A 26,660-nucleotide genomic window follows, 5' to 3' on the forward strand; every position below is an offset into this window, starting at 1 on the left:
CAGGGAATAAGGTAATAAAAATAATCAAAATGAGGGTGGAGAGAAGAAAAGTACATGGCGACTTAATATAACCAATAACAGGTAGGAGAGATTTTGACACTCTCTCACCTGTAAAACCACATACAGGACATCTTCAAAACCACTTTATCCCTTAATCTGGGATAGACTAGGGTTAATGAGCATTTTAGAGTTGATTTTTTGAGGCTGAAAGTTTAGAACAACAAAAATATTATCTCTATTTTATTTATTAGTTTAGAAAAGAAACAGCTCAAGGAATTTATTTTCCAGTTAAAAAAACCAAGCAAACCCTGAATATAACCTACGTGGAAATTTTCATGCCTGCGACAGTCAGTGGCAAATGAAGTTTTAGTAGTTACACCCAATAAAGCCCCTTTCCACGTTCTGTGTGCCATTTTATGAACGTGAGAGCCTGTGCCTACCGCCGGCACAGGGAGCGGAAGAAACATTTTCCAAACCCTTGTGTGCCTTTCCCGGGCTCCTAGAATACCGGAGTACATACTGACACTTGATTGTACTATTTCTGTTCTGTTGAAGATGATACTGAATTTCGCCAAAAACCACACAGGAAACCAACAATCCCACATTAACAGTTTCGATAGCCACCGCAAAGAAATACAAAGAGGAACTAATCTCCGGGTGTGACGGGGCAGAAGTGATTTCATCAGAAAAGCCTGGATCTTCAGCCCATTCCGATCTTGACCAACCCTCCTCTTTATCCCATTTCCTTTTGGATCCTCTCCCTTCCCCAGCGACTGGATACGAGGCAAAAAAAAAAAAAAAAAAAAAGTTCTTGGATGCCGATGCGCGGGACTCCAGGGCGGCAGCCTCAGTTTCCCCCGCTGTCCGGCAGGGTCAGACCCGCCCCGGCCCCTCCCGGGGATGTCGCCAGGATCCCGCACACATAAGCTGCCCCAAGCGAAGCCACAGAGCTCATCGCTGGGAGAGTCGCCAACAAAACTCCGCCGCGGTTCGAACACAGGCAACAGGAAGCTCGGGGCTGGGACGGCGCGGGAGGCCCGGCGCGTGTGGCTGGACGGCGCCGCCGGAGAGGAGGCGTTCGGAGCACCCGCCGCGCCCGGCGCCCTGCGGAGCGGGACTCCAGCACCGACCAGTGAGTGCGGGGCCTGGCGCCGAGAGCTCACCGTCCCCCCAAACCCTCGGCCCGGCCCGCCCCCCAAAACAAAGCCCCGGAGCCCTCGGCACCTCAGACGCCCGGGCGAGGGCCAGGAGAGCGGCGGGGGGGACGGGCTCCTCGCCCCGGCTCCATCTCCGGGGCGGCCGGCTCTCCGCGGGCACCGAGCCGCCCCTTCACGCCCCCCGCGCCGCCGCGGGAATCCGCCTCGGACCCCGCCGCCATGTTGGGTCGGGATCCGTGACTCCGACTCGCCACCCGGGAGGCCCGCGGCGAGGCAGGTTGGCGGCTTGCCGGGCTCCGCGTCGGCGCCGGAAGGTCGGAGCCGCGGGAGCCCGGGGGGCGCGGCGCGAGTTCCGGTCCGGGCGGCCGCGCGCAGGTGGCTGCAGCCCCCGCCCCGCCCCCGCCGAGGGGCGGCGCCAGGAGCGGGGCGGGCGCCGCGCGGAGCGGCGATGGAGCGGGAGGGCGAGGGGCGGGAGCCCGGGAATTCCCTCCTCCCGGAGTAACAAGTCTGGGGTCGACCGCGCTGCCGTCGCTGCCGCCGGGCGCCGGGACCAGGAGGTGGAAGGAGGGAGAGGGCCCCGTGGGCCTCGCCTCCGCCCGCCGCCGCCTCCCCACCCCCGGAGCCCCAGGAGCCGCGACCCATGCGAGCACGACCGGAGGGCAGGTAAGGACCGGACGAGGCCCCGCGGGCGGAGGCGGCCGACCCCGGCCGGGCAGTGTAGGCCCCGGCGCCCGCCCGCCCGCGCCCGGAGGCGCCGCCGCTCCCCGCCCCCGCCGGCTCCGAGTCGGGAAGTTGAGGAGAAACTTCTCCCCTCCCCCGACCCGGCCTGCCCGGCGGGCGTGTCTCCTTCCCGGCGCTACCTGCTCGCCCCCAGCCTCGGTCTCCGCCCCGTCCCGTCTGTCCCGTTCCCACCCGAGTCCGACTTAAGGTGCTGGGAACGCGGGGACCCCCGACCCCCCGCGTCCTGACGGTGGTGCGGGCCGCCCGGCGAGGTGAGGCGCGGTGTCTCTGGGCTCGAACCCCGGAGCGAGCGGCGGGGGAGGCGGCCCGGGGGTCGGGGTCTGAGTGCGGACCTGCGCCGGCGGCAGCTGCGCCGGGAGAGCCGAGCCGAGCCGAGCCGACGAGGGTGCGTAGGGGGGGCGGGTGGGTGAGCCTCGCGCTCCCCTGGGTTTGATTGAAAACCACAACATGTTAAAGTTTTCCTTTGTTATGTGTTGGGGGCTGGGAAATATGCCATTCAAAGCGTCCACTTGTACGGTCCTGTGCCGCTCCGTCTCTGTCCACAGGGTGCAGAGAATTTTGTTCTAAAGTGTGTTTTCCTTCCTGATAATTGCTTCCAGCGTTGGCTGTCTTGGGGCAGGGCAGCGCCGTTTGAAGAATCGAGCCCGACGTAGGGACTGCTTTAATTTTGTTGTGTAGCGAGTGAGAGACAGCAGCGTTTGGATTTGGTTGAGTTATTTTCTGCGTGATTAATCGAAACAGGCTTGGAATAATACACTAGCCGTTTATACATTAAAGAAATGAAAAGCCTCTCGTCTAGTGGGATCACAGCTTTATGTTCATGCGGTTTATGATGTGTGTATGTCCCACCGCTGTGTGTGTTCCCATAGGTGCTTTCGCCTGTGCATATATGTGATTATAGCATGTGTGTAACTGGAGGATTGCAGTACTAACGGTGTCTTGATAATCCTAAGGGTATTTAAACCATCTAGTTAAGTTTCTAATGCTAAATTACACACGGAGGAAAATATCACGAAGTGTGTACGCTTGGCTGTGCCCTTAAGGCGAGCATGGTAAATTGAACGTCTGAACTGGCTGCAGTACTTGGCACACAGAGGACAGGAAGCATTTTGAATGGACAGGTAATGAAGGAGCGCCTGAGATTAGAAGCCAAGGGTGTTGTGTACATCATAGGTGGTTTTCATATATTGTTCCGTAAGAAAGAACTTTTGGACATTAGCTAAACCTCAGTGGAGATTTTTGAATGCTGGTTGACAATTCCTAGGCTCCTAAATTTGAAACAAACAGACAGACAAAACAAACCAATTGCCTTTTATCTGAATCTGAATACAAGACAGTTCGTATCTATGTTTTCAGAATAATAAAGGTGAAAGGGCTCTTAAAGTGTGTAGTCTGCTATAGCCACCATAATGTTATATTAGCTTTAATTTTGCAGTATGTTCTTGCTGACTTCATAAACCACAAAATTGAATCCTTTCTGTTCAACCGAAAGTGAAATTACAGCTTTGACCTATCTTCCTGGGATAGGTGGAATTTGTCTTATGACTGAAGTATAATGTTAATACATGGTTTCAGTTTTTTTGTGTGTTGTTTTTTTTTAAATTCCGGAAATTCTCAAGCTACAAAATCAATGTCTGTGCATCCCTGGTTTGTTCCCTGGTTTCATCACCAAAAACAAAAGAACAAACAAACAAAAGTCAGTGTCTATGCAAATAAATTTCCTCTGTGGTATGTAGTGTTAGAAGAATAAATATTCTAAATGACTAGCAATGACCCAGTATAAGAGAAACGTTACTAGCACATGGTACAAGACTTGTTTATACAAAGTTTAACGCTGTGTCTTTTTAGATAGTATTTTATTAATGTGAATAACTTTTCTTTATAAATGTAACTCAATCTCATGTTCAGTGTAGACGTCATTAGTTTCTACTAGCATTATGCTAAAAAGAAGCTTAATTATACTACTATACTACTATAAAAAATTTAAAAGAGCAATACTGAACTTTGCCTACGAATACAAACTTGGGTGATAAATCTATATGTATTTTTTAAAACCTGCAAGGAAGTGATTTCTACAGAAGTAAAGGTATGGGAGGAGGGAGGAAGTTGTGATTGGAGACCCAGCTTCTTAAGTGGTGGCAAAGTTCTTTTAACCTGGTGGTGTTTGCAAGGGTGTTGACCTTAGTATAAATCATTAAGCCATACATTTGTTCTGTGTGCTATTCTGTATCTGTGTTGTAGTTTACATAAAACTTTTTTTCTTTTTTAAAGAAGCCTGTGTGTAATCTATTTTATATATGGTATTTAAATAAATGACTTAACATTTGGTAACTGACTTTAGAATACTGTTAAATTGTCCTTTGCAAACAGGTTTAGACTTATTAAATAATAATTATTATATCCAGCTAGTGCATGCAACTTGTTTGACATATAAAAAACATGTTAATATTTTGAGAGAAGACACCAGGTTAGTAAAAACTTTAAATCCTCTTCAGCTTTTATATGTGACAATTAGTAGGTATCAAATATGTTTATTAAACTAATGGATACTGTTGGGTCATTAAGTATTAAATACACTTTATTTTACAAAAAATTATGTAACATAACAGTTAAAACTCAGAATTAACTATGGCATCAAGGTAAAGTCTTGACTTTCATCCATATTCAGTTTTCTGGAATAGTAATACTTCAGATCAGTTTTGATATTCTTAGTTTTGATACTCTTAAGGATGTCATGAAATTCTGAGCATAAAATATGTTTTGACTTAAGTTAAATGAAGATGTGTCTTATAACACCTAAAGGAGTATGTTTTGTTTCAAAAGAAAGCAAAATACAATATGGCATTGGAGTTTCAAAAATGCTGAGAATCATTGCATTATGCTACTTTTCTTGTTTTATGTAAGGCTTGCTGTTTTAGTTGTTGATAGTTTTTAGTTGTTGGCATTTTGTAATGTAGAGTGAAGGAAGGGATCACATCTGTGCCAAATTCTTCTATCACAGGAACTTTCAGTCATGTTATGAAGGTGATGTTTGTGGTGCTGGCTTTGTTACATGAATATTTAAAGGAAGTTTTAGTTAAGATCTTCCATTGTTAACCCTACGTGGCTTAGGTCATCTTCAGTTCACATTTAAATAGATCTATAATACAAATACAAGTTCCTCTAGCAAGGTATGACTGCCTTTCTTCACAGGAAATAATCTGTTCCTATTAAAGTATTTTGTTATCTTATTGGTAGTGTGTACGGCAGTTTGTGTGTGTCTATGGTGGGGCATGTATTACGGCTTTTCTTCCTCTCAGCTGCTTCAGCGCCACAATTAGCCTGAGTATTGCTCAGCTGCAGCTGCTGGGTGATTATGAACCATCCAGCTCCTGTCTAAGCTCAGAGGCAGATTTAGCAAAAGGAGGTATAGTAACAGCAGAGGGAGAGAGAAGAGCCAATGCTGCTGCCAAGGTGATTTTAACATGTCTGTATTCCAAGGAATCATTGGTTGCAGTAGCACTACTGTTTTGGAACTAGCCGACTTGATGGCAACATATCCTGGTCTGGATTGGGTTTACCTGGTGTTACTTTTAAGATCTTGAAGCTCACTCCAGGAAAGAGAGTAATTTCAGAGTACAGGATGATGTACCAGTGAGGTACGGTAGGACTGAGTTTAAGCCTCTATGCCTGGGATAGCATCGCCCTTCAGTTTCCCTTATTTGACTGTATATATGAGGCATATATCATGTACTTACTCCATGCTGCTTTAAGCTGTGTCTCTCAGAAATGCTGCAACTGTTACTGTTGTTTGGGGGTGGCAGGAGAGTTTATAAAGCAGGTTCTTTAGATTCCCATTCTCCCCCCTACCCCCACCCCGGAAGTAGAAAACCTTAAAGAGATCTAGACCTGCATATCCCCTGCAGTCTGAATTTTGCAAGTGGGAACCCTAGATTCTATTTCCTGTTATTCTTCTTTTACTTATGGGATATGAGAAGATGGACATCAATAAATGCAGGTAAAATATCATCTAAATATGGCAAGCCACTGACTAGAATGTGCCATAGGCAACGTTTGCTGCTTCTGAAATGTTGCTAAGTTTATAAACATGCCAAGAAAGAGCCGTAGTATCTTGTCTTCTCTTTTACCACTACTGTTGGAAAATCTGCAACGACAATTCCTTATATTAATCCTGGCTTTGAAACTTGGTGGTTCAGGGTTTTGGCTAATTTTGGATGGGGGATAGAGAGTATTGGGAGAAAACAGCACTCAAACTTGTATAACCAAAAGGAAGGAAGAGGTATAGAAGAATACACAGTTGAACATTAACAGGTATGCATTGTCATTATGGCACATACTTACCAAGACATTGGTGTATTGACCCCCTTCTTTGTGCTCCTACAAAACTCCGATGTAAAAGCGCATTTCTCCTTGCATTATCATTTTTTTTCTTTCTATGACTGATATATTTTATCTAGAGCTAATTGTAGCAAGGAATTCTTTTTTTTTTTTAATATATTTTATTGATTTTTTACAGAGAGGAAGGAAGAGGAATTGAGAGTTAGAAACATTGATGAGAGAGAAACATCGATCAGCTGCCTCCTGCACACCCCCCACTAGGGATGTGCCCACAACCAAGGTACATGCCTTTGACCGGAACCGAACCTGGGACCCTTCAGTCTGCAGGCGGACGCTCTATCCACTGAGCCAAACCAGTCAGGGCAATTCTTTTATATGAGTCTTTGAGAAGAGTTCCTAGTAGAATAAATACTTAATTTTTTAATTGTATACAGGGATCTGATTCTGCTATATGACTTCTTCCACACACAACACCTCTACTAAAATTTTCTAAAACTAGGTTTGTGCTTTTTTATAAGCTAATGTTAAAACAAATTCTTTTTTTTTTTTTTAATATATTTTATTGATTTTTCACAGAGAGGAAGGGAGAGAGATAGAAAGTTAGAAACATCGATGAGAGAGAAACATCGATCAGCTGCCTCCTGCACATCTCCCACCGGGGATGTGCCCGCAACCCAGGTACATGCCCCTGACCGGAATCGAACCCGGGACCCCTCAGTCCGCAGGCCGATGCTCCATCCACTGAGCCAAACCGGCTTCGGCAGCAAATTCTTTTGATAATATGTTTTTTTACCCTCAAAGTTTTGTTCTAGAAAGATTTTATAGAACTGTTTAAACACTTGCAAATGTGAATTTAAGGGTCATTTTAATAAGATTTATGTATTTATTAAATATATTTTTATTGATTTCAGAGAGGAAGGGAGAGAGAGGGAATCATTGATTTGTTATTCCACTTATTTATGCATGCATTGGTTGATTCTTGTATGTGTGTGTCTATGGCAGGGTATTATTCTGACCAGGGATTGGGACAATGCTCTAACCAACCAAGCTACCTGGCCAGGACTAGTTGGTGACTTTTGCTGCATAAGTTAATACTTATAATTGTTCCATGGGAAATTTATAGATTTTTAAATTTTATTCTGATGCAGTTTGCACTTTATGGATAAGGATACTTTAAAAGTAGTAGGCATTTGAAAAGGAGCAGAGAAGGCAACTGTAGTGTAATAAGAAAAAGACTAAAAGGTAGAAGACCATCTGTATTTTAATTCCACTTCTGTCAATGAAGAGCTGTGTGGCCTTCAGTATATTCCATAGGTTTCAGTTTTACCATTTGAAACAGGAGGTAGTTAGGTCAGATGGTTTCTAGTATCTTTTCAACCTTATGATTTGTGTGGTTCTGCTACAGTGGAAGTTTTTGTATTGATAAAAATTTTAAGGAAATGTTTTAGAATCTAGAATTTAAAATAAAATTAGATAACAGGTAAGTAAAGATTATAGTGAAAACCTGACATGTAGAATTGGCATTGGACTTTCTCAGGCAAATGTAGTATTACATCATTCATTAAATGGACATTTATTAAACATGTGGTGTGACAAACACTATGCTAGTTTTGATGTTATGAAAATGATTGTAGATGACTGTTGCCTTTTAAAATTCACAGTTGGACAGAACTGGCTATGGTTATGAGGCTGTTATAAATTTTGTAGATTGGAGATCTTTTTAGTATGACAGTCCCTTGCAATACTTCTCTCGTTTTCCATATTAGTTGGCGATACCTCTGAAATCTTAATAAATCCCTTTGCACTATATACGTGTAGCCTCAAGTAAACTGATTTAATTCTCTAGGCAGAAAGATTTGATTTTTTAAAATTGATTTTTTAGAGAGAAGAGATGAAGGGAGTGAAACATGAATTTGTTGATCCCCTATTTATGCATTCGTTGGTTGTTTCTTCTATATGCCCTGACTAGGGAGTGAACCTGCAACCTTGGTGTATTGGGATGACACGCCAACCGAGCTACCTGGCCAGGGGCAGAAAGACTTTATTTGTTGTTTTTCTAGATTTTATAGTTCACTGCAGGTATTTGTGGCTCACATACACAAGCTCCACAACACCCATTTAGAAGTTTTTGTTTGTTTGTTTGTTTTTTAAAATATATTTTATTGATTTTTTACAGAGAGGAAGGGAGAGAGATAGAGAGTTAGAAACATCGATGAGAGAGAAACATCGATCAGCTGCCTCCTGCACACCCCCCACTGGGGATGTGCCCTCAACCCAGGTACATGCCCTTGACCGGAACCAAACCTGGGACCCTTCAGTCCGCAGGCCGACGCTCTATCCACTGAGCCAAACCGGTTTCGGCCCCATTTAGAAGTTTTACTATAAGAAGACACATTGGAAAGAAAGGCTTTTAAAAACCATTTCCAATTAATTTTGCAGTAATATTAGAAAAGTAAGGACTTAATTACTCATTAACACAGGTAGTTGTGATGTCACTTAACAGTAATCATGATTATTTGGATGGCAGCTTTGCCACAATTTATCAGGAAAATAGCCACATTTAATTTTCTTTAATTGACAAAAGAAAGTGTTCTGGATATTTTTCTTTAACGTGTAGTTAATATTTAGAACAAAATAGGCATGGGGCACTTCAAAATGGTTAGCTTTTTTTAAAGTTTGCAAAATAATTTTGTAAAAACAAACAGACTGTGTTCCCAGTTTGTCAGGCATTTACTTGAAAATCAAAATCTTTTCTTAGAAAAAGTCTTTTCTGTAAGGTTAGCCTTTTAGGTTAGATTTCCAGGCAGCTCATTAAAGTTTACCTATAAAAACCTAATGGTCTGGCTCAGTGGTTGAGCGTTGTCGACCCATGAACCAGATCACAGTTCAATTCCTGGTCAGGGCATATGCTGGGCTTGTGGGCTCAATACCCAGTAGGGGGCGTGCAGGAGGCAGCTGATCAATGGTTCTCTCTCATCATTGATGTTTCTCTCTCTCTCAAATCAATAAAAACATTAAAAAAAACTAACAGGTATAACAGTTTCAGTGGTAAATGTGTTCGAACTGATTTTCAGGTTTCATTTTTTTTTTTAACCTGCTGAGTTCTTGAACAGATGAAATATTTGACCTACTAAATAGATGCTATGACTATACAGTGGGTGAATCCATAGCCTATCCAATCACCATACCTTCTTGCTGGGTCCAACCCCAGCAGGTCCAGGGGTCCCCAAAGGTGTGGACAGAGTCGGCGAAGAAGGAATGACACGGAGACAGCGTTCAGTTGATCAGCAGCCTAGCCAGGATCTCTAGCCAGGATCTCCAGCCAAGTTCTGGTCTGGATCTCCAGTGAAGTTCTGGTCAGGATCTCCGGCGAAGTTCTGGTTAGGATCTCCAGCCAGGTTCTGTGTCCATGTTCTCTTGCTAGGTTCTCCAGCCAGGTTCTGTAGCCATGTTCCCTCGCTAGGTTCTCCAGCCAGGTTCAGTCACCAGGTTATAGTCAGGTTCTCTTGCCAGGTTCTATCCAGGTTCTGTAGCCAATTTCTGTCCATGGTCTTTTGCCGTATTCTCTTGCTAGGTTCTGTCTCTAGGTTCTGTGTAGGTTCTGTCTTCTAAGTTCTGTCTTGTTACATCTGTATTTATACCAGTTGATTCCAATCCTATCCATCTCTATTCCAAAGGTTAGGGCATTTCTTATCTCCATTCCAGGGAGGAAAGATTATGTAGCTTAAGCATGATTGTTCGTAGTTAAAGTGATTAATTACCCGCCTGGCACTTAGTTAAGGGGTTTTATTCCGTCCCTAACTTCAGGGGAAAATCCCTACCTGGGGAAACAACCTTTCTCAGAGAGGTGACCTTGGTTAAAACACATAGTGCCAAGAAGGTGAGCAAACATATTAAGAACAGTATGCCATATATGCCAGGTCCCATGAAACAGCAAGGATGGACCGGCTCCTGGCAAATTCCCCCTTTTTTATATTTTAAAAGCAGGCATTAAAAGAAAAACCCCAAATGTTCTCTTGTATCCATTTTAAGAGTAGGATTGGCGCTTTCCGCTATTACCTGAGTCCTGATCTATCACCCCAGGGAGAGCTTGCCAATCCTGCACTTTCCCGGGGTGGAAAGGCTGCAGTGGGGTTAAGGATAAGGCTCCTTGGGCCTACCTCCTCCCATGCCTTTACATTTACCTTTCCTTCCTCAGAAAAGCATGGACATACTTCTTGTATAAAACGTTCTGTCTGACTGGGAGTAATCTTAATTCCTCTGCTAGCAAGCATATGTGTTAAAAGATCAATACAGAGTCTTATTTCTTTAGACTCAGTATGGCACATCTTCTTAATCTAAAGATCAATACAGAGTCTTCTTTCTTTGGACTCAGTATGGCATCTTCTCAATCTAAGAATCAATACAGAGTCTTCTTTCTTTGAACTCAGTATGGCACATCTTCTCAATCTAAGTTCTGTACTATACACCTTCTTACCCTACTTATCCTCTATAGGGGGGTCTGCAGTACCCTGGTGGAGTCCTATCCGTCCCGAGTGTGGGGTTCTCAATGGGGAGGGGGGGCTTACCTAGGGGAATCCTGTTCCAGGGGTTCCCAAAGGTGTGGGTGGAGCCGGCGAAGACTATCCACCCTCTTCCTACGGTGGAGTCCTATCCGTCCCGAGTGCAGGGGGGCTTACCTAAGGGGTCCCTGTTCGGGCGCCATATACTGGGGTCCAACCCCAGCAGGTCCAGGGGTCCCCAAAGGTGTGGACGGAGTCGGCGAAGAAGGAATGACACGGAGACAACGTTCAGTTGATCAGCAACCTAGCCAGGATCTCTAGCCAGGATCTCCAGCCAAGTTCTGGTCTGGATCTCCAGCCAGGTTCTGTGTCCATGTTCTCTTGCTAGGTTCTCCAGCCAGGTTCCCCAGGTTCCCCAGCCAGGTTCGGTCACCAGATTCTGTAGCCAGGTTCTTCAGCCAGGTTCTGGCTAGGTTCTCCAACCAAGTTCGGTAGCCAGGTCCTGTCCAGGATCTTTTGCCATGTTCTCTCGAGCGAAGTTCTTCTGTCTCTAGGTTCTGTGTAGGTTCTGTGTCAGGTTCTGTGTCCTGTTGTCTTGTTACATCTGTATTTATACCAGTTGATTCCAATCCTATCAATCTCTATTCCAAAGGTTAGGGCGTTTCTTATCTCCATTCCAGGGAGTAAAGATTATGTAGCTTAAGCATGATTGTTCGTAGTTAAAGTGATTAATTACCCGCCTGGCACTTAGTTAAGGGGTTTTATTCCGTCCCTAACTTTAGGGGAAAATCCCTACCTGGGGAAACAACCTTTCTCAGAGAGGTGACCTTGGTTAAAACACATAGTGCCAAGAAGGTGAGCAAACATATTAAGAACAGTATGCCATATATGCCAGGTCCCTTGAAACAGCAAGCATGGACCGGCTCCCAGCACCTTCTCACCTTCCTAGCTCCTTACTCTAGAAATCACTGTTATGAGTTCCACTTTGGGATACTAGGACTCTCCCAATGAGGCCTTACTGTTAAGCTGAAGTACTGAGCTTCCCTAGTTTATCCTACCTGCTTCCTACTCTAACCCTATAGGACAGTGTGAAGAATGGGAAAGCTTCAAAAGATTAGGAATGAGAAACAAAAATGAGCAAAGTAGAGAAGGGCTTGGGAAAAAGAGGGAAGGACTTAATGTGGAGTTTGTAATTTTCCCTTTTGTGTCCTTTCTATTTTTTACCCAAGTCACTTCTCTTAGGCATTGGTTAAGGAAAAAAGCCTATTCTGTGACAGGTGTTATGGTATGCATTCATGTGCATTATCAAGTTAACTTAAATCTTTGAAATGCCTTTCCAAAATACACAGAAAAATTGTGGATGAGGTAGGTATTTAATTATACATGAAGAGACAGGACCAGAAAGTATATGTAATTTGCCATTGTCATATAACTAAATAATTGGGTAGAACTGAATTTGAATCTAAGGCTAATTGATAATAAGCCTGTTCCCTATAAGACAACTTCCTTAGGAATAAGGAGCAATGATGGAAAGGGGCATTTCTTATCTTTTTCCTTCTCCCTTAAACTGTACATTTGTATTGGAGCTGAGAATTGTCAACCACTTACACTTCTTTTAGTGGAAGTAGCTTTCTGATGCGTATTTCTTAATAGGTGTCAAAGTCAGGTATTATATGAACTGAAAAGGATGGATTATTATACTAACTATAGCAAATGCTTTCCTTTTGTAGGTTTGGGTCTATAATGGAAAATTGATATACTAATTCCAAAGCATTATTTATCTTTTTATAAAATAAGTTATAGATTGACAGAGACAGTGTTCAGATGTTTTATCAATCAGTTTTCTTTTTTTTGGTCCGCATTTAATTCATCAAAAACAAATAAACAAATGAGCATGCAAAAGATGGATTATTACACTAAACTGTAGCAAATGCTGTCCTTTCGTAAGTTTGGGTTTGTAAGATGTATACGTATACAGTCTGTTTGTATATAGTCAGCTCCCCAACCCCCATGCTCAAATCTGAGTTTTCTGGCTCAAAGACTGGCTCAAACTTTTGTACAATATTGTTTTCATTTCTACTAATTACATCACTTATTCCTAGATGAGTTAGTAAAAATAAATGGAAGGTCTGCATTGGCTAATGGTCCTCCATCACATTTCAGACCCATGAGGCAGGAAGAGAGCACACTTTCTAATTTGCCCTGTCAGTAGGATGGAATTTCTTACACCTTGGTACAGACTCACCAGCCTTCTGGAGGAAACAGTAGGATTCTTCCATAATGGCGTGTTCCTATAAATCTTATTGTTACATGAAATTTGTACTCTCTGGATGAAGAGCCTCATCTAAAGCTCCAAATGGAAATTTTGTTTGCTGTTATTGTCACTGTGTCACAGTCTATTGACAGTGATTTCCTTCACCATCTTAGAAGCTTTTTTTTTGGCTTCCTTTTATTTTTTTTTTCAGTTATATCTAAGAATGTACCCTTTGTCTTCTCTAATAAGCTGGAGCATTGTTTTCTAGTGGGCATACTAGCTTATTTTGTAGCATTATTATCCCACATAGAATATCTACAGTACAACTCCTTCACACATCACTCTAACAGTTCTGCCATTGACTGTGTTTATTGAGTCTGCAAAAGGGTTGGCAAATACCTTTAAAACTGTGGTGCCAAGTCTAAATGATGGGACCACATCTACTGCTTGAATGTAAGTTCCTTGAGGACAGGGATCTTTGTTTTGGTTATGAAAGTTATTCCAAGTATCTAGAATAACACATAGTAGGCACTTTTAAAATATTTTAAAATATAGGCGGGTGCAACAGTCTGTTGGCAGTATTTGCCTACCATGGGCATGAAAGAGAGGAATTCACTAAAAATTCACACTATTGTCACTTTAATTTTTATTCCAAAATAGGCAAATTCATATTTTAAGGGGATTCACATTATAAATGGAATGAAAAATCCTTCAGAACATAGATCATGTAGAACATACTTGATTTTATGATATAGATATAGTCCTGGGAATGCAACTATACGAAAATTTGATATGTACCAAAACCTATTTTTTCATAGATTTTTATTTATTTGAGTGCCTATGATAGGTGGGAAACATCTGACCCTTGCATTGTATAAGGCCCATGAAATCATTTGGTTTGGCCCTGCCACAAGGCATTAGGGGTGAGTTAATTAAATGTTTGATCAAATATAGCAGGCTATTTTTTATTTTCATTTTTATTTATTGTTAATCTTCACCCAAGGATCTTTTTCCATTGGTTTTTAGAGAGTGGAAGGGAGGGGGAGAGACAGAGAGAGAGAAACCTTGATATGAGAGACGCATTGATTGGTTGCCTTCCACATACCTGAACAGGGCCGGGATTGAGCCTGCAACCAAATTATGTGCCCTTGACTGCAATCAAACCCAGAGCCCTTCAGTTGATGGGCCAACGCTCTATCCACGGAGTCAAACTAGGGCAGCAGGCTAATTTTTAAGTTGATAATTTTGTATGACCTGAGAATGATGTTATAAATATTCATGTGACCCTTGGCAGATAAAAGGTTCCTCTACCCCTGGTCTATAACTTTCCCACCTATTTCTATATGGAAATATAGCAGTTAATAAGTAATAAATAATGCATAAAACTAATAGCATCAATTGTTGCCACTCTAAATTGATAAGATGATTTCAGAATTGATAAGATGATGTCAGAAATGGTTAACATGCATTTTGCCTTCATTATATAGCTGCTGTTTTCTTGTTACTCACCTTATATGGACATTTTAAGGCTAGAGCAGATGTTGAAATCAAGCATTATCAAGTATTTACAGCTTAAGAAGTTATAGATAACTAGGAAATTAATCTGATGTTAATTTACTATGGATAAAATTTATTTTACCTACTCTTTTTTAAATTTTAAAAAATTGATTTTAGAGAGCAGAAGGGAGGGAGAGAGAAACATTGATGTGAGAAACAAACATCAGTTGGTTGCCTCCCACATGTGCCCCGACCAGATTGACCCATAACCTGGGTATGTGCCCTGACCGGGAATTGTACCCCCGACCTTCTGGTGTACGGGACTACTCCAACCAACTGAGCCATACCAGCCAGGTCTACTTAGTCTTTTTTTAAATGAAGATATTTATTGAGATTATTTTCCTGATTTTGGAAGAACTACATATTCATTTTAGGAAACTTGGAATACATAGGAAAGTTTTGTAGAAGAAAATAGAATCACCCACAATACCACCAATTCTGATAACCATTGTCAGTATTAACATGTATAAAGTAGTCATATTTTTTCTGATCTTTTCCCTTTTTTCCTTCCAAGTATTGAGGTGTCAACCTTCCTTCCAGATGGTTGGAAGGGTTATAACATGGGGGGGGGGGGGGAGAGAGAGAGAGAGAGAGAGAGAGAGAGAGAGTGTTTTCTACTGAATTTATTGGGGTGATATTGGTTAATAAAAATATATAGTTTTCAAGGGTACAATTCTGCAATACGTCATCTATATATTGTATTAAAGAAGCCAGATTCATATGTTAATTTGACTAATATTTATCTTTTGGGTCAAATCCTAAATATTGATGGATAAAAGGATTCATAATTCAATTCTTGAATTCAACCTTTAAAAAATTGTATCTACTTAAGTCAAGGCACCATGTTAATTAAGCTTTTTAGAAGATAAAAAGGAAACTCTGTCCTATTCTGCTTATCAGTTAAGTATACTGCTTCCTTAGATAACCTGAAGAAATACTGTATTGGAGGTTTAAAGTTCAGTGGCAGATCAAGAGAAGAGAGAAATGCACATTTAGGAAAAGCTTGGTAGGGGTGGGTTTTGAAGAATAAATAAAATGGGCATTCCAGAGTAGCTGATAATGTGAATAAAGACAAAGAAAAGATGGAGAAGGCAAGATGTTTTCTGGTGTAGTTAATAGGTGTGCATTGAGCATAGGACTTCATTGTGGCTGCTCATCACCTGGGATGTCTGTTAAAATATACCCTCTTAAGTTCTACCTCCAGAAATTCTAATTCAGTGTACTTGGACTGAAAGCCAGGTATTTTCATTTTTTAATAAATATCTCAGGCTATTGTAGAGACATATTTCTATAACTTGAAGGTTTAAAGATGTTCAGTTTGACACAGTGGTAAACCCACTGGAGCTCTGAAGTTTTAACTGCCTCACCTTGGACAAGTTAACCCTCTGTGTATCAGGTCTTGCTTCTGTAGATGAGGGAAAAATAATTGCTTTTCAGAGTATTTTGAGAATTTAATGAAATTATCCATTAAAAAATATTTTTATTGATTTCAGAGAGGAAGGGAGAGGGAGAGAGATAGAAACATCAATGAGAGAGAATCACTGATCGGCTGCCTCCTGCATGCCCCACACTGGGGATCAAGCCCACAACCCAGGCATGTGCCCTTGACCAGAATCGAACCTGGGACGCTTCAGTCCACAGGCTGATGCTCTATCCACTGAGCCAAACCAGCCAGGTTGAAATTATCCATTTTAAGTGCTAAACAGTGGCTATCCCATTTAACTGTTCAATGCTCGCTATTTTTGTAGTTATTGTCATCTAATTAGAAGAAATGTATTTTACTAGATTATAATTAAGTTAGTTATTTTACCCTACATGCTTATTCAGATTAATTCTTGGTGTATTACCTTGTATTTAGTTACTTTTAATCCTCACCTGAGGATATTTCTCCTTTGTTTTAAAATTCTTTATTATTGAAAGTTTTACATATATCTTCTCCCCCCCCCACCATTGACCTCTCCCCGCCCCCCGGCACATGCCCCCCAACCCCCTATTGTCTGTGTCCATTGGTAATGCTCATATGCATAGATACAAGTCCTTTGGTTGATCTCTTACTCTCCCCCCCATCCCCCTCCACACACACATACACCCTCCCCTGCCTTCCTTCTGATGTTTGACGGACTGTTAGATGCTTCTATGTCTCTGGATCTATTTTTGTTCATCAGTTTATGTTGTTCATTATATTCCACAAATGAGTGAGGTCATGTGATATTTATCTTTCTCCCACTGGGAGGGATTGAGAGAGAGAGAAAGAGATAAACAGGTGTGAGAGAGACACATTGATCATTTGCCTCCCCACACATGCACCAACCAGGGCCAGGAATCAAACCTGCTACCTAAGTGTGTGCCCTTGACCGAGAATCAAACTCTTGACCCTTTGGTGCGAGGGGTGATGCTCCAACCATTGACCAACAGAGTTTTAGTTCTTTTACTCATTTATTCATTAAAAGTTTTGAAATGTAGTGAATGTGCATAATATTAGGTATATGAAACATGAATGTCATAACTACTTGTTCTCTAATTGCTCACTTGATTTTTGTTTTAGTAATTGGTAACTAAATATATGGTTAGCAAATTAAATAGTTTCTATTTGGGACAAAACAATATATAATAATTTTAATTCACGTAAAATGCAAAAATGGTATAGAAATTGTCAGAGGCTTTATTAATTTATTAAAGGTATAATTTTAAAATAGAACAAAATGCTATACTTTTGGAAACATTTAAAAAGTACATTTTAGACTTTTTAAAAATTTATTATTAGAGGGAAATTTGACAGTGTAAATCACAATATTCAAAAAGTAAACTTTGACTTCACTTATAGAAATCTTTTATATAAAAGTATTCATATATAATCAATTCTCATTGTTTGCCATAGTTATGTTAGCAGATCACTATGAACACTAAATTAGTGAATACTGAACCATTACTCCTAGAGAAAATACAAGGTCAGATTCCTGCAAGCCTCTGTTCACAACATTTTCATCAGTTGACCAATACATAATCTTGTTTTATTTGTGCTTCTATTTAAAGACATCTGATTTAATACATATTGTTGATTCATTAACAGTGAACTCACAAGGGCACTATAACTCATGTCTGAATGAAGCTTATCTATAATAATAAAAGGGTAATATGCTAATTAGACCGGACATCATTCCGGACATCCTCCCTGATGAAGCCGGGGCTGGAGGGAAGCCAGCCTGGGTCCTGGGTGCCTTCCATAAGCTGGAGGAAGGAAGCATCCCGGGTCCTGGGTGCCTGCTAGTGGCCGGAGGATGGAAGCCTGGGGCCTGGGTGCCTGCCAGCAGCCAGAGGAGGGAAGCCCAGGTCCCAGAGGGAAGTCAGTGCCGGCAGCTGGGGGAAGGAAGGCCTACTCTTGCATGAATTTTTGTGCATCAGGCCTCTAGTGTAACATATATCCTCTGTAAGGCACACCACAGCATTCTTGATTTAGGAACACTAAAGACAGCATTTCAGCACTAACACTTGGGGACCATTTTAAACAGTGACATCACCAACAAAAAGCACAAAAAAGCAAAAGAAAAAAAAGTGGTACTAGATAGATTGTGGTAAGGACACTTGTTTAGAGTATAAGAGCCTTGTTTGACCTGAGCTGGGGATGTGTGGATCTAGCACAGGGGTGGGCAAACTTTTTGACTCGAGGGCCACAGTGGGTTCTTAAACTGGACCGGAGGGCCGGAACAAAAGCATGGATGGAGTATTTGTGTGAACTAATATAAATTCAAAGTAAACATCATTACATAAAAGGGTACGGTCTTTTTTTTTTTTTTTTTTTTAGTTCATTTCAAACAGGTCGTAGTTTGCCCACGGCTGATCTAGCAACTCAAATTTTTCATAGCTTTATGCAAATGACCATAAAAGTGCCATGACCATTGCTTTGTGGGTGGTGGAAGTGGGTGTATTACAAGTAAATTTTAGTAAGTGGGCTAATTTGCAAATATGAAATCATGATAATGAAGATTTATTAATGTTATTCTTATATAATGAATGATGCAGAATGTCTTCTGGGCTAACTTAAAAAGAACATCTAATCTAATAAAAGAGAAACATGGAAATAGACCGTACCTCCACTACACCCACAAGCCACGCCCACAAACCAATCAGGAGTGAATATGCAAATTAACCCAACTAAGATGGCGGCGGCCACCGAGCTGGAGCCAGCAGGAGACTTGGGTTGCCCCTGGCGATAGAGGAAGCCAAGCTTTCCACATGCCCTGCTGGCCCTGAGCTCTACTCAAGGCTACAAAGTTTCAACTATAGAAGATAAATAAATCCCAGATACCTGCTTCCAGCCTGGTGCCCTGGCTAGCCTGAAAATGGCCATCAGCCCTTCACACAGGCTGGCCAAACCCCCATGGGGTGAGGGTCCTCACTGGGGGGCTTGACCAGCCTGCAAACAGCCATCAGCCCCTCACCCAGGCTTGCCCGGCACCCCAGTGGGAACCCCCACCCTGATCCAGGACACCCTTCAGGGCAAACCAGCCTGCCCCCACCTGTGCACCAGGCCTCTATCCTATATAATAAAGGTGTAATATGCAAATTGACCCTAACAGCAGAACCACTGGGAATGACTGGTCACTATGACACACACTGACCACCAGGGGGCAGATGCTCAATGCAGGAGCTGCCCCCTGGTGATCAGTGCGCTCCCACAGGGGGAGCTCTGCTCAGCCACAAGCTAGGCTGATGGCTGCGAGCACAGCGGTAGTGGGGGGAGCCTCTCCTGTCTCCTCAGCAGCACTAAGGATGTCCGACTGCAGCTTAGGCTTGCTCCCCGCTGGCAAGTGGACATCCCCCGAGGGCTCCCAGGCTGCCAGAGGGATGTCTGACTGCCATCTTAGGCCTGATCCCCCCGGGGTGTAGGCCTAAGCCAGCAGGTGGTCATCCCCCAAGAGGTCCCAGACTGTGAGAGGGCACAGGCCAGGCTGAGGGACCCCCCTCCCGAGTGCACAAATTTTTGTGCAACGGGCCTCTAGTCCTATATAATAAAAGGCTAATATGCAAATTGACCAAACGGCTGAACGACTGGTCGCTGTGATGTGCACTGACCCCCGGGGGCAGACGCTCAACGCAGGAGCTGCCTCCTGGTGGTCAGTGTGCTCTCACAGGGGGAGCACCACCCAGCCAGAAGCTCTGAGCCGGGCTCATGCTGGTGAATGCAGTGGTGGTGGTGGGAGCCTCTCCCGCCTGTGCGGCAGCGCTAAGGATGTCCAACTGACGGCTTAGGTCCGCTCCCCATGGGGAAGAGGCTAAGCTGTCAGTTGGACATCCCCCAAGGACTCCTGGACTGTGAGAGGGTGCAGGCTGGACTGAGGGATTTCCCCCTAATCCCCCCCCCCCCCCCCCCCGCAAGAATTTCATCCACCGGGCCTCTAGTGTCTCTCTCTCTCTCTCCCCCTCCCTCCCTCCCTCCCTCCCTCTCTCTCTCTCTCTCTCTCTCTGTCTCTCTCTCTATATATATAGCGAAGTGACCAGCCAACTGGCGCATAATATGACATGCACTGACCACCAGGGGGCAGACGCTCAACATAGAAGCTGCCAAGCTGTGGTGACTTAACAGCAGCCGTTCGTGGGTGACACACCCTGGAACCAGAGAGGAGGGAGCCTGATTCCTTTCAATGTGCACAAATCTGTGCACTGGGCCACTAGTAGTACATATGAAGATCTCAAAGAAATTTAGTATGCAAGGAGCAGAGTATACAAGAAGATGAATGGAAAGAGAGGAGCCAAGAGAGGAAAATAAGTAAATCATGCAGGGCCTTCTGGTTCATATTAAAGAGTTTAGACTTTATATTGGAAGCTAGAGGAGACTGGGACATTGAAGGCTTCTAATCAGATTTTCTTTTCTTTTTTTTTTTTTTTAAATATGTTTTATTGATTTTCTACAGAGAGGAAGGGAGAGAGATAGAGAGTTAGAAACATCGATGAGAGAGAAACATCAATCAGCTGCCTCCTGCACATCTCCTGGGGATGTGCCCGCAACCCAGGTACATGCCCTTGACCGGAATCGAACCCGGGACCTTTCAGTCCGCAGGCCGACGCTCCATCCACTGAGCCAAACCGGTTTCGGCCAGATTTTCTTTTTAAAAACACAAACACTCTTCACACCACAGCCTTTAGAAAAGACTGGAGAAATTGTGCCCCTAGAGTCATAGAGATTAGGTAAAAAAGCCTTTTCAGTAACCCAGACAAAAATGATTAGTAGTCAAGGGAAGTAATGATGAGTTGAGAGAAGTAGAAGAATTTTGGAATTACAGGATGGTATAATCTGGTCTTGGTGACTGACTAGATATATGGGACATGGGAGAGGGTATGAGTTCAGAATGACTCTCAGGTTTCAGACTAAGGCAGCAAGGTGGATGGGAACACTGTCCTTACCATTCATTGAGACATGGGTGACAGAGAAGGAAGAGTGGATTTTGATGGGAAAGATAACATGACCCCTTTTGGACATGGTAAATTTGAGGTTCCTTGAAGATGTTCCAGTGGTTAACCAATGGATAGCTGTACCAGCTAAAAGAGCCTCTTCTAGTGAGTGGATATTTTGACAAAACAAGATTCATCTTCAATCTTTATGTTTCTAGAAGAGAATATCTGTAGATATGTAATATATTTTAAAAGGTCTGAGAGACTTCTCATCAAATTGAAAAGTAAAGTCATGCTCTCTTCCAACAAATTGCTAGAAAGTATTGCTTGTCTTTGCCATTCTATTGTGTAATTGCCGTTATTCTGTAGCCTTTTATTTTTAGAAGAAAAACAGGCTTATTTAAAGGCAGAGTTGGTATCTCATATATCTTTTTACATAGTAGATATCCAGGGAGTTATATTAGCATTGATTTTAAATGAAACAAAAACTAAGAAAATTAATAAACATTCAAGTACCTACTGTATACCAAAACCAAAGCCTTAAAAATTATTAATGACAGGACAGAATTTTTTTAATGTAAATTAAAATAAAGATATCTTTTTTTTTTAATATATATTTTATTGATTTTTTACAGAGAGGAAGGGAGAGAGATAGTTAGAAACATCGATCAGCTGCCTCCTGCACACTCCCTACTGGAGATGTGCCCGCAACCAAGGTACATGCCCTTGACCGGAATCGAACCCGGGACCTTTCAGTCCGCAGGCCGACGCTCTATCCACTGAGCCAAACCGGTTACGGCAAATAAAGATATCTTTTAACATATTTGGCAATTACATTTTTGAAGCAAACATTTAAAGACTTTGTATTAAACTTTAACAAAACCACAATAAACTATTTACTTCATGTAGTAATATAACATCTTACTTGAGAAAGGATATTAGATAGCAAAATAAGCTTAAAAGGACAGTGTTTTAAAAGAAAATGTTTATAACTTCTGTACATCTAAAATTTTTTCAAAATTAAATTTTTTATAACTGGAAAAAAGATAGTGGTTTTAAACATACATAATATATATGTTACAATTAAGTTCTTGGGTACCAATCAAAACTTAAAATTTTTTTTTCTTATTACTGTTATTAGAAATATTAGCTTAAGAATGAGAGATGAGGATACAGCTTCTGCTAATTCCTGAGAAAAGGCTAGTGATTTAACAGTATACAATACCTGTATCAAAAGGTATCAAAAATCAGAAAGGTTCCTAGTGTCTGAAAGCTGTAATAGATTAAACTGATTTACTTCATGCCTTGCTTCCCTAATTTACTTTTTTTTTAATCTTTTCTCTTTTTTTAATTGTTTTATTGCTTAAAGTATTACAAAGAGTATTACATATGTCTCCTTTTTTTTTATCTCCAGCCATGCTCCTCCTCATGTGACTTGTTTTGATTTTTAAAACACACCTGATTGTTCCTTGCTTGTTGCTATTGCCAAAAGCTCCTTCTCCCCAAATATTCTGCATTTAGTTTCTTGTTTAGAATTGCGTATTTGATTTATATAACTGTTAAATTAAGTTTTAAATCTATTGACTAAAACATACATTGAAACTCAAGATAATGAGTAAAAGTATGATGGAAATAAAGTAAACACCACAGGAATTTGGGAAAAATCAAAGAGTGTTGGGTCAATTTTATAAATTGATATTTTAACAAATGTGTCTATCTTATTTCTTCTGCTCTTTAGTCTTAAAGAGATTTTATAAAAACAGAAGGGATATATTCATTATTATAGAAATAGTTGCATGGTATGTTTTTAAGGTTTAAAACTCTACCTAAAGAAGAACCCATACAATGTCAAGAGTATGTAATTGACATAAGGACTTGAAAGTAATATAGTAAATTGTTTACTGTAATTTGCAGGTCAAGTCTTGATAAAGGAAAGTAGGTAAAGTATGAAAATCTGAGAGGATAAAAAATTTTAAGATAGGTATAAAATCAGTTTTGTCAAGAGTTGACTGTAGAGGAAAGTATGCTTAATAAAATAAATAAAATCTTGGGCTTTATGTAATTTGTAAGTGATTTTTTTAACTATGAATTTTAAGTTTTCTTTAGAATTTTTCACATATTTATATTAGGTCCTTCATATGACTGATCCTATACCAGATCTCATTGAAGAAACTATGAGGAACCACCAGGAATTTAGAATGAGTTGGCTTACTTTTTCTTTGGGGTCAGTTGTTTGTATATATAAAAATACTTTTTTAAAAAAGGAAGGAAAAAGATGGTAGCAAATTACTATCAGTGAGCCCTGCAAGCTCAGTTTTCCATTGCTCACATTTGCTGTTCTTTCTATCCTTGGAAAATTAAGTTCTTTGTTTGCTTTTACTAGACAAAGTGCACGCCCTTTAGTAGTCTGCTGTTTCCTCCTCTCTGCTCTGTTTTCTATTTCATAGTTCTGCCTGTCCTTTGTGCTTTATGCTAAAAGGAGGGGATTTAAAAATGAAAGAGAAAAAGCATTGGCTGTGTTTATCGCCTATAGAGTACCGTGACCTATGGAGAGTGATCATTTTGTATCTTAAGAAATTAAGTCTATAAATTTATTTCTCTAGAATTTCCTAAAGATTTAAATTGGAGCCATCTGGGCAAAATGCCAAACTAGCCTTTTCTTCCCTGCTGGATACAGCATATAAAGTCACAATTATTTAGCTTGCTAGAGTTAGTTTATAGAAGTAAAGTACATTTAAATGTTTTTTAAGAGTTCAGAAGTATATTATTAAATCATCTGAGAATTTTTAATCACTGTTAATACTGGTAAGGCAACATGGTCAGGGTGGAGAGGGACAGGATGATGCTTTCAGTTAGATTTGTGTTGTAGGTGGAGCGGTGAAGTCCATTGCCAATAATGTTAATCATGTTGTAACATTTTCTGAAGGGCTAACATTTAATAACTTATTAAAGAACAGAAAATTTTATATGCAGGGCTTCCCTAAAGGCTTTCTGGGAATAATGCAGCATAGGACTCAGAAAACCCAGCTCCCTAGTTGTGCTTACTTTTTAGCCTCATCTCCTTGAGCAAGTGACTAAACCCTCCCCAGGCTTTAGGTTCTTTATTAAATATAACATGTAGAGAATACCTCTATTCTTTTCCTTCTGACAAATTAAGATTATTATGGGGTCAAATTAAATATTAAAGTACTTTGGAAACAAAGCACTGTCAAAGTGTAAAATATTTTTAAAACAAAATACCTTTAACACCCAATACAGTGTAAAATGTTATCAGCTAATGATTAAGGCAGATGCATTTAAAAAAATATTTCAAATTTGTCTCAGCACTACTAAATATACTGTTACAAAGTATCCTATACTGGTAACAGTATAGACAATTCTAATAATGTCACGTGATAGAAAGTTGAAAAACTTTTATTTGACTTACAGAATTGATAACTTAGGAAATAGAAAATCTGCAAGTATTTCTAGAACTCTTGCTATATACTTGTCTCTTTGGGGAAAAATAAATATTAGGCAGGTTATTGGAAAGAATTAGATTAGGTTACAATCCAGTGATTTAGTCTTTCAGCAAAAATTAAATAGCCCAGCTAGTGTGGCTCGGTAGTTGAGCATTGACCTATGATCCAAGGGATCATGGTTGGATTCCCAATCAGAGCATAGGTCTGGATTGCTGGCTCGATCCCCAGTTGGGGTGTGCAGGAGGAAGCCAATCAATGATTCTTCCTCACCATTGATGTTTCTCTCTCTCTCTCTCTCTCTCTCTCTCTCTCTCTCTCTCTCTCTCTCTCTTCCTCTCCCTCTCTGAAATCAATTTTTTTAAAAAAAAAAAAAGAAAGAAAGAAAAAGAAGCTGGAGGACAGGTTAAGGGAAGTAATGAAAAACTGATAGGGTGAAGAAAAATACTGACTTTTGAAGGAAAAGAAGTTAGGAGGAATGTCTTGCAGAGAGAAAGGCCTAAACAAGGGTCTTGAATGGACAAAAAAAGTGAAAAAGAGGGGTTATGGAAGTTAGGAATAGAAATGTGGGTTGAGTGGATAATTATAGTAACCTCTGTTATAAATTGATGTATTTCAGTTGGCCTGCTATCAAATTAAAAATACTGGTTTTCATATTTTTTCCTCCGTACAGCTGCTATTCTTTCAAAGGCTAACTTTATGTAATTGTTAACAATGTTCTATTAATTTTTAGACCTTGGATTAGGTAATCTTGAAAGTACTTTGTATGGATTTTTAAAATATTTTTACATTTAACATATTTTGCAGATATATAGTGATTGTTGGTTAAAATTCATCCTTCAACTTTGAGTGTTGAGTCAGAAGTTGTCAATCTGGTACCTTTAAAAGTTTGCATTTATTAGAAGACTTAGAAGGTTGGACATATCTTGAGATGCTAATTGGCCTTTTGTATTTCATTTGTGAATTGCCTTTTGAAAGCTTTCCTATTTTTCTGAGGGGTTATCCCTTTATTTTTTTTCATTTGTAAGAGTTGTCTATGTTAAGAAGGTCAACCAGTTTTCATATATACACATTCATGTGTGTGCTGAGAGAGCAAGTAAGAGCAATGAGAAAGTACAAAGATAATTATTTCTCATCTTTAGCTTCACTTAAGAGTGTACCACCTCTGCTTCCCACATGAAAGTTAAATAATCATGTTTATTCATATTTTTTAAGGTTTCTGCTTTTACATTATGCTTTAATAGAGTTTTCCAACACTAGATTATTAAATGACTTACCTTTAATTTCTAATAACACTTTTAGAAGCGATTGCCTTTCATATGTTTAGCTATAATTCTCGTGGTGTCTTCAGTAGGTATTTAGATTTCTAATCCCAATCATGTTTCAGTGCTGTCACATCCTCAGAATATACTGAGCTTCAAAAACCTTCTAACTCTGAGATTCTGTTTCTATTTTAACATTTATAGCTACACTAAAGGCCCAATGCATGAAATTTGTGCAAGGGACTCCTAGGCTGCTGCCCCAGCCCTTGCAGTGGCAGCCCTGGAAGGACGTCTGGAAGGATGTCTGGTCTAATTCGCATATTATGCTTTTATTATTACAGATTTTTAATTAATGTTGTAGAGCCTAGGTGAGTGGTCGGCAAACTGCGGCCCCTTGAGTGTGGCTCTTCCACAAAATACCATGTGCGGGCGCGCACGTACAGTGCGATTGAAACTTCGTGGCCACACTCAAGGGGCCAAAGAGCCGCATGTGGCTTGCGAGCCGCAGTTTGCCAACCACTGGCCTAGGTTTTTTTTTCAGAATTTAGGAGGCACACATCTTATCACTCACTTCCCCTTTGAATGCCATATAAGAAGGGAAAATCTGTAAAATAAGAATGACTTTTAAAAGTAAGTGAATTAGAGAGAACCAAGATGGCGGCAGAGGTAAACACCTGTATTTGCTGCCTCTCACAACCACATCAAAATTACAACTAAAAAACAGAACAACTATCATCAAGAACTGCTGGAAAGCTGGCTAAGTGGAAGTACTACAAAGAGGTGAAGAAAGCACATTGAGACTGGTAGAAGGTACGGAGGCGTGGAATGGGCTGGCACCAGGGTGAGCTGCTTTTTTTAATCCGGAGGGAGATACAAGCTCCCGCTTGCTCTGAACTCCAGTTCCGAGGGAGACTCTGGGGGACCCAGACATATACGGGGAGAAACTGAACTGTCTGGCATCGGGGCAGGAGCACGAGGGCGGCTTTCCAGACGGAGGTGCT

At 41.1% G+C, this 26,660-nt stretch overlaps 1 protein-coding gene across 4 annotated transcripts in view; it reads left to right on the forward strand.

The window, feature by feature from the left end:
- Window positions 1-897: 897 nt before the first annotated feature.
- YES1 (YES proto-oncogene 1, Src family tyrosine kinase) overlaps window positions 898-26,660 on the forward strand; it is a 51,986-nt gene continuing 26,223 nt past the window's right edge. The window contains exon 1 of one of the 4 annotated variants that reach the window (XM_036321455.1): window positions 898-1,132. In XM_036321455.1, the coding sequence (XP_036177348.1) occupies window positions 901-1,132 (232 nt within the window). In that variant the 5' untranslated portion in view covers window positions 898-900. Of the gene's footprint in view, window positions 1,133-1,582; window positions 1,821-2,175; window positions 2,284-26,660 lie in introns of those variants that run through there. The other 3 variants (XM_036321453.1, XM_036321454.1, XM_036321456.1) reach the window with 3 other exon arrangements.

Source organism: Myotis myotis, unplaced genomic scaffold (genome assembly GCF_014108235.1).
Source record: "Myotis myotis isolate mMyoMyo1 unplaced genomic scaffold, mMyoMyo1.p scaffold_m19_p_9, whole genome shotgun sequence".
In the NCBI taxonomy this organism is placed as follows: domain Eukaryota; kingdom Metazoa; phylum Chordata; class Mammalia; order Chiroptera; family Vespertilionidae; genus Myotis; species Myotis myotis.